Genomic DNA, 12947 nt, shown 5'->3' on the forward strand with positions numbered 1-12947 from the left:
CATTTGTGTTTACACTCCTGGTCTTTGTGTACATTGATATGCAAATGTAAAGGTTATGAGGAAGAAGTGCTGTTTAAAGCTTTCACACAAATACAGCTATGACATAAGTTAACAAAAGGTGTGCCAAAAAAAGAAAGTACCAAATGACTAAGCAAGAAAACAACTTCCTTATAGTCTTGTAATATAGGAAGGGCCAAGATAAGTTAGAAAAATTAATCTTTATTTCAAATCACTAATCTTTTTACAGTAAGGCATGACTAATAGTGGGTTACACAGAAAATGGGCAGCACAGTTTTTCATGAAACTCTCTTGAGACAGAGCCATGCTGTAGGGATCTCGTAGGAGCAGCGTTCCTGCCCTTCGGGGTCATAGGGTATGTGCCAAGACATGCCATCTGTCTGCACAATGGTGTCGTAACTCTGAATTGGCTGAAAAACAGGAATGGGGAATGATCACTCTGACATTTCCCCAGTACAATGGCTCAAGGATGGAACTTTACATGTGCAGCAAGGTGCCACTCTTAATAAGGATATTCGCATAAGACGCAACATATAAAATTCAAGAAAATTCTTCAATTATGCAACAAACTGTACACCATACAGTACTAAGTTTAATAAATACATATGACAGGTTTACATTTACCTTTATTCATTTAGCAGACGCTTTTCTCCAAAGGAACGTACATCTCAGAAAAAGTACAATTTGTGAATTACATTAAGAGTAAGACATGGCTGCAGACGTGATTCTTAAGTAAACCTAGTTTGTTACTTTCCACTTGATGCACCGATGTTCATTGCTCGAACAGGTTCATAAAATGCAGGATAGATGAATCCTGATAACCTCCTACCAAATTTTAAGAATAAGGTACACAAACAATCAATCACATACAATGCCGGAGTAGTCTTGAACCTGACAAAAGTAATGCATTTATTCTTACCCTACATGGCAAATTTCCATAAGTCGTCACGGCGACCTCTGAAATGTGGCCCACCGACCTCTGAAATGTGGCCCATAGGTGGTATATTTCTGCTGCTCACCTGGAACCGAACCGACCTCCCTGGGTTAACTCCCTGGATGACCAGCTGGTGCCCACGCTGCCACTTGAAGAACAGTCGGCGCATTGCACTGTCTGGCAGACAGGCTTTGTGGTCCCGCATCAAGTCTCTGCTGACAAAGCGGCAGTGATTCCCAGAGTGCAGCGTGGCATACAGGAGAAAGGGGTCATCCTCGGATCTGCTCAGATTCAAAACAATCACACCTTAGTGAAATCTACAACTCCAGGCATGTAGTCAAGGCCCCATTCTGAAATGTAGCCTCTGAACTTGGAGATGTCAGGAATACAGTCAGGTGTCCTTGAAAAGCTACAGGTAATAGAAAAATCCATGCAGCCCCAAAGGCAAACACTTTCAGTGAATGCACTACAAGCACTACTTTGTTGCTTAGGCAACATAACTTATCCAAAGGGATTTACAATTTGAACCATTTACACAGCTGCAGATTTAACAGGAGCAGTTTAGCTGAAATATCCTGGTCAAGGGTGCTCCAGTAAGGCCTTCAATTTTAACTGTTAATCAGTGTGGTACCTCTCCACATGAATAATGTGTTAATAAAAAAAACAATGTGAACATTCATCTGTATGTACAGTGCTTCTCAACATGAACTCCTTAGCCCAGCAGAGCCCCAGTACATGTTGATGTTTATTTATGAGTCTCCCATAGGTGACTGCTGTGCCACTCACATGTTGTCTGTGAAAAAGCAGCACGCCATCTGTCGCACAAGGCTCATGTCCTGCCTGTCCCAGTTGCGGCTGTAGCGTTGCATGTGGCTCCGCCCGAGGATCAGCATGTTGAGGCCTTGCTTCTCAAGCTCCGACACCACTGTCAGCAGCTAAAGGCACAAGCACACCAAGTTACTCCTCCAGCGTTGCTGCCTGCTCGGTACAGAGACATGTAAGGTGGACAAGATGCACAGAGAAAGAGTTGGCAAAGGTGATGTATTATGTCCATCAAAGAGGGAATTGCCAGACTGAATCAGCATTTCACCCTTCCCCAGGCTAAAAACAACTAACACACCTGGCTCCTCCCTCAGACCACCATGCTGACACCCTGTTTGTGAATGAAAAAATGAAAGAGACCTAGTTCCTTTCGGTTGAAAAATCCCCCCTGGCTGGATTACTGTCTTGCACACCTGGAGTGAAAGACTGGGGATTTATTTAGCTGCATACAGTCCTTCATATGAATTTTTAAAGCATCTTTCAATTGTGCTACCCACTCTACCCACTCATGTTTTCAGAGACGGTGGTGGGCTGGGGGGTGCTTCCTGTGGTAGAGAAGGGAAGAAGGCAGAATAAAGGAAGAGGTCAATTCTGGGGGGGTGGGAATCAGTGTTTAAAACTGAGGTCTTTATGTGTGTCATATGTGGACAGACAGTCATGAGAAAATTAAATTATCTTTAAACCACATTAATTTATTGCTACTGAAATAGTTGTCCTCACTGGAGGACATCTGATAAGACCAAAACAGTCACCCTACTCTTGCCCCATGTCCTGATAGAGACATGGCCAGCTTGAGGCAATATCCTACTGCCCACTTCCTGGTCAGGTACAGGGAAGCAGAGCTGAGACTCTTGGAGTAGGGGGGAGAGGGTGGTATCTCCCGGAAGTCTGCTGCAGTAGCCTGTAAAACATATTAACCTCTGGAAATGCTCTTCGACAGTCACAACGTCGTCATCTCCGTTATCAGACCTGAGCTCACCAAACTCTGACACACTGTGAAGAGGGACATTTCCCAGACAGAGAACAATGGAGAGGCTGCTCTACATTTCCGGATGCAGTGCGAATCCACAGTGAATATTGTCATGAGTGTGCTGAAACAAAGCATTGTCTCAGTTTGAATGTACACCTACCACCTGTTCACAAAGGAAAACGACTTCCGCTGAAAAGCGGACGCACAATCTTTATCTGCGAAGTGAAAACATCATTGTGTGGTAACACCAAACAACAGTTGGTCTTTAGATCAGCAAAGGCTGTCATCTAAATTCAGTCCTGGGAAAAACTTAAGACAGTCAAGGGATGTGAGAAACTGGAATTTGCTTTGTAGACTTTACTAAAGAACCCCGCTGCATTTGTGGCTTTAACTCACCCTTTAAATATCAGTCCTAAGTGGGACAAAAGACACTACCACAACTAAACTAGTGCAAAATGGAAAAAAATCTAAATCAAAAGAAGTAGCTTCTAATATTCTGTCTGGCTTTGTATTTAGTCATATCTTGCGGAGAGAGAAATCCCCATTCTGCCTACCCACGCTTCTGAAAGGGGGCAGTAGGCGGAGTCAGAAAACCTGTCATCTAACAACCTCGCCATGGCAACCCCCACTGTGGCTCGCCTTGGAAAAGAATCGACAGAGTGGGCTAGCTGTCCACCCTCACTGCGCTAGACTACTCATGGACAATCACAGAAAGGTTGTGGGTTTCAGTCTGTCTGTTCCTTTGAATTAAAAACTCAACCAGAGTGTAACCGTGAAATATTCAGCTGTTTAGACAGGTGCAAAACTAACTTAAGTACACCAAGCAAGATAATCACAACAGGACTGGCTTAGGTGGTATTACCACAGTAACCAGTTACAGAAGGCAGCTTGATTTTTTAAAAAAAAAAAAAACTACTACCACAGTGTGGGGCTGGTCTCCTGCCAGGTGGTTCCATCTGATTACACACACCTCTGGTGTTCTGTGTGTGCAGCATGGCTGCCATTCACGTCAGGCACTGTGCCCTCCAAGGCACTCACACTGCTCACAAACCAAGGCCAGTAAATGAGCACCATCTGATAAAAACGCATCACAGTGTACGAGGACGCTGGCATTTCCACTCACATGACAGTGACCCAAGCAGTCTAAATTAGATTAGAACCCTGAATATCCCCAGCAGTACATATGAGCTTCAGGCAGACAGAGGGAAGTCACAGTAAACTACTCCCTAATGTATAAAGCAAGCAAGACTCAGCCTCCACCTCATACACAGAGCAAGAGAGATTCCGCAATCACCTTACAAACCTAACAATCCAGACTCACCTTTACCCCCATAAATACATCAAACCAGAGTAACAGGCCTCCAGGACCTTTGCTCCAATGGTCTTGTCCACTTCAGGACACTTCAGTGTGCACATGTTCCACCACAACGGACTTTTCAGAAACTGACCAAAGTTCCAAGGCTTATTTTTCCTCCTGGCAGATTGCTACCTCCATCACCACCCTAGGCATACCATGCAGCTAGAAGCCATCGGCATGCTGGGTTTGGGCTCCTGTGTCTAAAAATACTGCATCTTCTTCCACAGGAAGCCAGTGTGGGGGGCATACTGAGATACTGGCTCAACTGACAGGTGGTTTCTACAGGATATAATGAGTAGTACCTTTCCCTCCTAGCCCTTAGTACAGGCATACAGTGCTGGAGCTATGAGACTACCATCTGGACACACGAAGCAGTCCTTCTCAGATTTGTGGCGGGTTCTATTAATCTACTGGGGCAAAGAAAAACCAAAACGTGAGAAAGACTTGCAAGTGTCACGCCGATAAGTGGTCTGTGCCACTTTTGCGGCATATGTGACAAGATCAGGAATCTCCACCAATTATATCCCGTAATCTACTTGCAAAAGATTTTGGGTTGCAAAGCAGCATCAGAACAGAAAAGGAGCAGGTGAAACAAAATGAATTTATGAATTCTGCATATCTGTCATGTCCACACATAATGATAATATATGGAAAACAAAATGTTGTAAGGGACAGACCCGGTCGCTCTGAAAGGTTTCGGTTTTAAATACTACCCTCACCTCAGAGGTTCTGGTGTGCTTTCCCTTCAACAGTCATATATGCCTTATGTCCTAGTCCGGGCCTGGTGCTGCTCTGATAAGAGGTGTGATTTCTCACCAAACATCAAGAGATCCAAACCACAGGGCCCTTATCTACAGTGTGAACACCAGTTGAAGTTGTCTTCTTGTTGGCCTCTCAGAACACAGCCTGACTGCAGAGTGGGGATTAAATCTGTTCTGTGGCTGTGTATTGAGAGAAATCTGAAAAGGGTGAGTGTGCAAACAACGGCAGCACAAGGTCCACAGGCCTGTGATCTTAGGAAGGCCAGTCATGTGAGTGAGTTTGCCACAACAGGGCACTGAAAATGGTTGAGCCCCAGATGGGAGGTCATGTGATCTCAGCTGCTCTGCTCTATACTGCCCCTTCTGGTGAGTCTTGGTGGTGTCTGCTGTGTGATGTGAATGGGTTACTTTGGGATCAAGTAGCAGTTCAGCATTCCAGAGGCTTCCTCTCAAGAGGCCATCATGGAGGAATTTTACTCTGGGGCATTTACCAGCTGCATCCCTCCACCCACAGCACTCAGTAAGTGGGCCTGATGGAGTCCCTAATTAAACTGAGCCCTGCCCTTCTACAAGCTACACATCCCCCAAGCAGGAAACAGAATAGAACAAAAAAAAATTTGGGGAATACCACATGGTTTCCTGTGGTCGTTACCCCAATGGATCACAGGGAGTGGTGGCAAGTGATGACATTGTAGGGTGTCAGCAGCCTCCAGGACTCATGAAGGCGGGTGCTGCGACAGGCAATGGTTTCAGTGCGAGAACCGAACTGGCTCCCTGTTTTAATGAGGCACAAACCTGTGAACATGGTGTGACTCAACTGTTCTCAATTAACGTACCTCAGTGGTAATGCATGTGGCACTATGAACCTGCTGTTAGAACAGTGAAACATCACAGTTTGATACCAGACATTAAATTTATAACAATAATAATAAAATCACCAAAAACTGCAGCAGCAGTGATGATCTGGCTAGAACCAAGAACCAACAGTATGGGCTAATTAGGGATGATACTTACAATCTCTGACGGTCTTCCTCTGCCCATAGTTTTGGCCACATTGAGGCCGTCAAGAACCACATCGAATGCTGGCACGCTCTCTAAAAACTTCTGGAAGTTCTTCAATTCCTAGAGGTGGAAAGTGGAACTGTCAGTCTCTGCCAGTTCACAGTTTATCGTTGACATGCAGAAGTATCTGTCTGGTCAAGCAAGTCCACCCTGAAAAAGCAGCCACCACCAACCATATGCCAGAGTGTGCATTGCTGCTGATGGGCAACAGGAGACCAATGGTGCTAAAGATTAAGTACCAAGAGGTACTGTACTGGTATGCCAACGAACAGAGCATTCACTTCTGCAGATATTTAGCTGAAAAAAAAGAAAGTGTCCAATCATAACACATTGTGGATGTGTAACAAAGAATGTAAAATTAAGCCTGCGGTCTAGAGCTTTGGAACAGGAACGCTGGTATGTTTCTACTCATGGAAAAACTGGTTTCAGTTTTCTGGAGTATTAATGTGTTCACATGGACTGCTAGTTCCCTTTGCTCAGGCTGCACATTCCAGGCTGGTTCTGACACACTTGGCTCGCCCTTATGCCTCTCAACCTTTGTGCAACGGGCAGGCATTGGGCAACATATAAACATGAGTAATTTCACTTTTCCAGTGGAAAGCGTAGCACTTGGAGCTGTTGAACTACAATGTAAGGACGAGATTCTGCATTCCGCTCTTTTTCAGTAGCGTCAAACAGGGTACTTACAGCGATCTGCATCAGTACAAACGACCAAGCTGTAAACATGGGTAGAAAAACTATAAGAAGCATGGTATACAAAGCTAACATTGTAAATCAACTAATATATTAGTATCAGCTAAAATGAAAAAAAAATTGAACAATTAATTTTGCTGAGCTCTGACGAGGCCAATGGAGTGGGTCCAAACATGTGCTGGCCCCAAGGCCTTCTGGATGATTTCCTACTGAACTTCTGCCAACAGTGAGACACTTTGCCTTTTATTGCTGCCGCTTCCGTTGCTGTTAACATGGTACTATACTGCAATGGTTGTTACATAAACATGGATTATTCAGATGGTTTTACACAGCATACATTTTACTGTTGAAACTTATGCTGTGTGTCAACAGAATTTCTTGACTGCAAAAACACTACCTAGATTTCCCATGAATGTGAGACTGATGCCAGGAATGCAGAGTGGCTCAGTTTGTGTTAAAAGTCGAGAACACTTCTATACTTACTGCAACTGAAATAAAACACACAGCTGAAGCTTCCTGCAAGGCCTGGCTAGTTCTAACATTACCTCTGGTCAAACTCTGTTACCCTGGTTAGCACTTGTCAGACCACTGCGCTGTGTGGGAAAGAGGAAGCACATCTACCCTGGAATCCCCCTGCAGACACTGGCTCAGCAGCAATGCAGCGCAGCCACCCAAAGATAGGGAGCTCACTTTTGGACATAGACGCCTTCTCACCGCTGCAGAGAGAAAACCTCTGCAGGGGTAATTCCTGCAGAAGTACCAGCACTTGTCACCCAGGCTGCGTGCACAGCCCTGTTCAGCCAAAGCCATCAAACCAGATTCCTGGCTGCTTCAAATGCTCCTAAGGGAAAGCAGAAGTCCTACTGGCTCCTAGGCAGTCTGGTGGGGTGGAGGAGGGAACAGGGAACATCTTTGGTCACGTGACTGTTTGGGGAAATTCCTCCCTGTTCTGAAGTGGAATTTTACCACAGTTGGAAAAACAAAACAAAAAGATCCGGCTTTTGGTTCTCTGGTTACATCCAGGCATCCTGCTGGGGCGTGCGCTCTGATTTTAAAAAGAGGCTACACGACCCTCCCCAGCATTCAGTGCTACACGTGCAGAAGGCCCATGGATTCAGTTCTGATCTGCACCCCGCTCCTCCATGCAGAGCAACATGTAAGATCCTGCTGCAAAGCTAACGAGGAGACATAGCTCAAAACGATGCAGCAGACAAGAGCGCTCACCAAAAAGTGCCCGAGCTGCAGACAGCGCAGGAAAAAGTAGAAATCACCCAAATGCATAATCCCATCACTGCTAGGCTAAGCACTGCTATCCACATGTTTCCTGCCTTAAAATGATTTTCTGTTGTTGAATGAAAATCTCTATATTTATTCACTTGCTGAGACTTTTCTCCAAAGTGACTTACAATGTTGAGCTACTAAGTTATTTACTCATTTATACAGCAGGGTAATTTTTACTGCAGCAATTTAGGATCAGTGTCTTATATGGTACTGCAGCAGGAGGTCAGATTGGACCAGCAACCTCTGAGTCCAAAAATGGCAGCGCTAACCATTATGCTAGCATCCTCCCTATGACCATCCAGGTATTGAAGAGAAAATTAAATCTGTCATGTGATTTGGGAGACAGATGTCTTTCAGAGAGTATTGTGTTTGGCACCAGTTGGTCTTCCCTGCCCTTCCCGGGGGGGGGGTGTGGGTGGGGTGGGGTGCTTTAGATATTTAGATACTGCCACACCTGTTGCCACTGACTACATGATTACATGGTGGCTGGACATGTAGTGAGAATGGGTGGGGTTGCAGAGGTTGCGTGCCTAAATCCAGCTTTCAGCTCCTGTTACTTAAGAGACTTATGAAAAAAAATCTGACATCCACCCATTAAATTCAACAAACAATTTGTGGACAGGTCTGTCTTTACAGTAACTCTGCCAAACTAATTCCATTACATTTAGTTTGGAGGGTTAAAAAAAAAAAAAAAAAAATTCCCCAGTATTCTGGGAGAGGTAGTAATAAAAAATCTCTTCCAACACATTAAGAAAAAAAACACCATGTATGAGTTAAGATATTTTAATATTACTCTCAACAATAGTAACGTGCTTTTGACTATACAATAAAAGATCATTTTCAGGAAAGTACTTTAAAATAACTCATTCCACTAAAGCTAATTAAAAGAAATATGGTAACTATGCACGCATGCAGGACTTACATTAACCACAGTTTCTCCGGAAAGCCACCAAGACATAAAAATGTACTCAGCACACATTTTAGCAGAGACCATAGTGCTGGCCAGCAAACTGGCTCATGCTTTTGTGTCTGGTAAACCCTAAAGCCCAAAGGCAAGAGCCTCTGAAACTGGAAGTGGGTTTCTTTGTGGAGCTTCAGAGACAAACATATTAATATTATATGAATGGAAAAAGGTATTTTCTGGAGTTTTTCTTGATATAAGGAAGGCAACAGATACATCAGTGCAACAGCTTACACTGGACTTGCCCGTTCCAAGTCAGAAATGACCCACAGTGCAGACAGGTGTCCACAACAGCTCCAACAAACTGAACACATGGGCCTGCACAAAAGCATGCTCAGGTCGGGGTAAGTGGCAGAGGTCAATAGACAGACAGCAAAGTCTGCACTGCCATGCCTGAGCACGAGACCCTGCTGCAGAGCGACTGGTGGGGCAGCAATTTGAAGGTTAAAGCTCACATACACACACACGGGACTTTCCACAGCCTTTTGCAGCCACCTGATATGTGAAACCAGTCCGAGTTGGCGACAAAACTGCACGTCTCCAGCAGAGGCTGTTCTCTGCATTTAGGGGCACACAGGCAACACTGTCTGTTGTAAATGACATGCTGAAAATCTTCCCTTATTCTACATCAAAAACTAATAACTAATAAATTCTTTTCTTTCCGTGATTGATCCAAGCACAAAATCCGTGTTATTGCTCAAAGAATGCATTTTTTAAACTCACAGCAAAAACAGCTTGAATCCATGCCATAAGCAACCATAGTGTCCACCATATTCAGAACAACCACTGAAGGACAAGGTTCACCTTGTGTTTGTAAACCACACTTTCTGCAAAAATGTTTTGTCTGCAGAACAACAACCGGCTTAGAATGTGCCAAAATTGGACAGTATAAAAAGACTGCTTGAAAAATAAACTTTTCTTTTTCATATCTGAAATGCTCTTCATTGTTGAAATTTTCCTTGGGATATGAAGGACAAAAAAAAAGCATAACAAAAAGAATGTCAGTTTGAACTGGAGTTCCCCTCTGAAGAGAGACTGTCTGATTAAAACTTGTAATGGTGGACTGCGCCACCTAGTGGTTGTATCAATGCAGCATTTGGCATTCCTAAGTTGCTGGCTTTGCACTAAATGTAAAGTACCCAGTAATCACTCAGCTGAGACAGTAATCACCTGTTATTTTAAAAATCAAAAGGCTTTAAATGGTGTCGAGGGATTTAGACAATTTTTTCCTTGGGTTAATGGAATGCTTTCAAAAACCATATAAGTGAGGTTAAATCGGAAGAACAAAAACTCTTTGTGCTGCTGCCAGTGGCAACATGCCCAACCAAGTTTTAAAAAGATGGTCAGCACTTTTTAGTAATAGAACAATGACTTTTTAAAAACAAAAAAAAAAATAAATAAATAAAAAAATAAAAAAAAAATTTTACCTGCTAGCAGAATAAAGATGTGAAAAACAATACATTTTTCATCGATGGAGACTTAAAAGATATTTCTGTGAAAACAGATTTAATCAAATAAAACACAAGGGCATACTAATGGAAAAATATTCTAACAGGCAAGGAACTGCCCAGTTTTGTGTTTGATGCACCAAAGAGAATATAATAACCAAACAGTCCTTAACTAATGACATCAAATGCTAAAGATCCCTAAAAAAGCATATGAAATTCTTAAAAACAGATCATGAGATCCAAACCTTGGGAGTAGTCTTGATGAAGACATCATCCCCCTCCATGATATCCTGCATCACCTGCTCCTTCAGTAACCTATACTCCTCCTCACTAAGCTCGATGGACTCCAGGGCCGTCCCGCAACTCCGGCACACACCACTGCACATGGAGGACAACAAACAGGAGCAGCCAGACACCAGTTGGCGAGGTCAGAAATATTCATTTTTATAGAGGTATGATCAATTTTCTATATGCAGTATCAACCAGAAGAAAACCGCAAAAAATAAATTTAAACGTACCTCGGTGCAACAGTTGACCAGTGTCCTGTCCATTTAGTTTCTGAAAGACTGAAGCAAAAGTTTAACAATACAGGACCTTCACTTTCTGTGTTTGGAATCCCAATTTATACAGCTATCTAAGGCATGGTGGCCATTGACATGTGCGACTGTATTTTGATGCAGAACCATACTGTAGAACTATCAGACAAAAAGCTTTGGATACGTCAATTAGTCACTGTGCACCAACTGAAAAAAGGTAGTAAGAAGTGCAGTTAAGTAAAAATACAGCACAGTGTTCATGTGAAGTACATCAAACAGCCCCAGAAAGGACTTAATTAAATGCTGGATTAAATCCTTTCAGTCTATGTTCACTCATTTAGCTGATGCTTTTCTCCAAAGCAACTTATTATGCTAAGATACCTATAAATGTTTACCCAATGATACAGCTGGGTAATTTTTACTGGAGCAATTAGGGGGAGCTGCTTGGGTCAAGACATACATAAGATTCAACTCGGCAACCCATGGGCTGTGGCGCTAACCACTACGCTTTCAGCTGCCCCCAGCCTAAGAGTAGTTTTAACATCTTGTCCTGTCCCAAACAGTCCTTGACCACTGTATCTTACCTTTCAAACCAGGCCTTGATGCTCCTGGCTAGCGACTCCACCGGATACAGCTGATTGTCCCTCATGTAATATAAGATGCCTTCAAAGCGATCCTCGTGACCATGCTGCGAGACACCACTCTCAAATAAGGCCTGCCATGTGCCCTGGTTGGGACTCAGGCCCTTCTCCAGGAGCTTGTTGTACAATGCCCAGCCAGTGGCACTGTCGCCATTCCGTAGTGCAGCAGCGATGACGTCGCCATAATTGCTTGCAGTAGGGGTGATGAGCTTGCTGAGACTCTCTAAGAAGCCAAGTGCCTCTTTCCAGCGGTCTGTGTTGCTGAAACCCTTGATGAAAAGACTGAAGGCCCCAGGGTCAAGGGACTTGAAACGGTTCTTCATAATTCCATATAAGTCAAGGACCTCAGAATAATGGCCACCATGGACACACAGTGTCAAATACTTTAAAAGCAACTCATAGGTCAAAGTGCCAGTCTCCACAGCAACGTAAGCTAGCAGGGACTTGGCAATATTAACATCCGACCCAGCGGTCAGCATCCTCCTCATCATCTGAACCTCAAACTGAAGCGGATGGGTGGCGTCGCGTTTGAGATTCGTCCACTCTGCCGCTGTGAGCGGACGGCCTGGAATGCCAGCACGAGCAGCCTTTTCACTTCTTACTGGCTCATCCAGCACTTTCTCCCCAGCTTTCTTCCTCAGGTTTTCGCTTGTCCTGTGGGCCGTACCTGCTGCAAACACCGACCTCAAGCGGGGCTGCTTGTCTCTCGACCAGGTGCCTTTTTCTTTCACCGCCTTCTTGCCACGCAGAACGTCTCCGTTCCCTGGCAAGTGTGTCACTTTGAGACATACATGTGACAGCAGGCCAAGCTTCAAAGGCCATTGCTGCACGTGCTTCTGAAGAAGAAAGCGGCCAGGGCTCGTGTTCAGGAGCGGGACAATGAATTTTGGTTGAACTTTTGAGGATATCACGAGTAAGGAGGACATGCTTTACCGCTCTAGTGTCTACTGACACGTATGGTGCAAACCACCAGGTTCTGAAGGTTAAAAGTATTTACAAAAAAGCGACGAAGATGTTTTTTTTTTTTTTTTTTTAAAAAAAGACGACAAGACTTAAAAAGACTAAATTATTCCACATGCCACATTCATTCGTACTGATTTTATCAAGAGGTGAACACCACCGTTTGTTTTATATCACACTGCGCTGCGCGATGATGTACTATTTGCACGCAGAAAAAAAACCGCAACAAACTGACTGTGTAACTCACTGACATTCTGACGAGCCATAAACATCATCATCATATCAAAAAAGCACCACCGCACACGTGCTGGTTAGCTAGTTGTTCCGGAATTGTAGTGGTTCAATTGACTACAACCAAGGAAAAGAAGCAGAATGACAATTCCCTACTTACAACCAAAGTTCTTCAAATACTTAAATAATTCAACGCACACCTCAATACACAGAATCACGACTCCCGTCAACAGCTCGCGCACCTTCAAACTCTGCTCGTGATGTCACATCCA

The 12947-nt window shown here is 44.0% G+C and overlaps 1 protein-coding gene across 1 annotated transcript; it reads right to left on the bottom strand.

Annotated features, from left to right (window-relative positions):
* Positions 1 to 256: 256 nt before the first annotated feature.
* Positions 257 to 12923, bottom strand: prorp (protein only RNase P catalytic subunit). Its single transcript, XM_018727280.2, has 7 exons — positions 11428 to 12923; positions 10826 to 10873; positions 10553 to 10685; positions 5877 to 5984; positions 1739 to 1887; positions 1038 to 1233; positions 257 to 428 (listed from the first exon to the last, which is right to left on the bottom strand). Exons 1-7 carry the CDS (start codon positions 12408 to 12410, stop codon positions 297 to 299), a joined length of 1749 nt encoding a protein of 582 aa, XP_018582796.1. The 5' UTR covers positions 12411 to 12923; the 3' UTR covers positions 257 to 296.
* Between the last annotated feature and the right edge of the window lie 24 nt (positions 12924 to 12947).

Source organism: Scleropages formosus, chromosome 15, assembly GCF_900964775.1.
Source record: "Scleropages formosus chromosome 15, fSclFor1.1, whole genome shotgun sequence".
NCBI classification, from domain to species: domain Eukaryota; kingdom Metazoa; phylum Chordata; class Actinopteri; order Osteoglossiformes; family Osteoglossidae; genus Scleropages; species Scleropages formosus.

What these genes read in the sequence shown, in the direction of transcription:
- prorp (XM_018727280.2), bottom strand. Translation starts at nt 12,410, where the DNA reads ATGTCCTCCTTACTCGTGATATCCTCAAAAGTTCAACCAAAATTCATT. An exon ending in TGGTCAACTGTTGCACCGAG is followed by an intron (nt 10,686 to 10,825) that starts GTACGTTTAAAT and finishes CTCCATGTGCAG; the next exon opens with TGGTGTGTGCCGGAGTTGCG. An exon ending in GGAGGTCGGTTCGGTTCCAG is followed by an intron (nt 429 to 1,037) that starts GTGAGCAGCAGA and finishes CCTGTTTTTCAG; the next exon opens with CCAATTCAGAGTTACGACAC.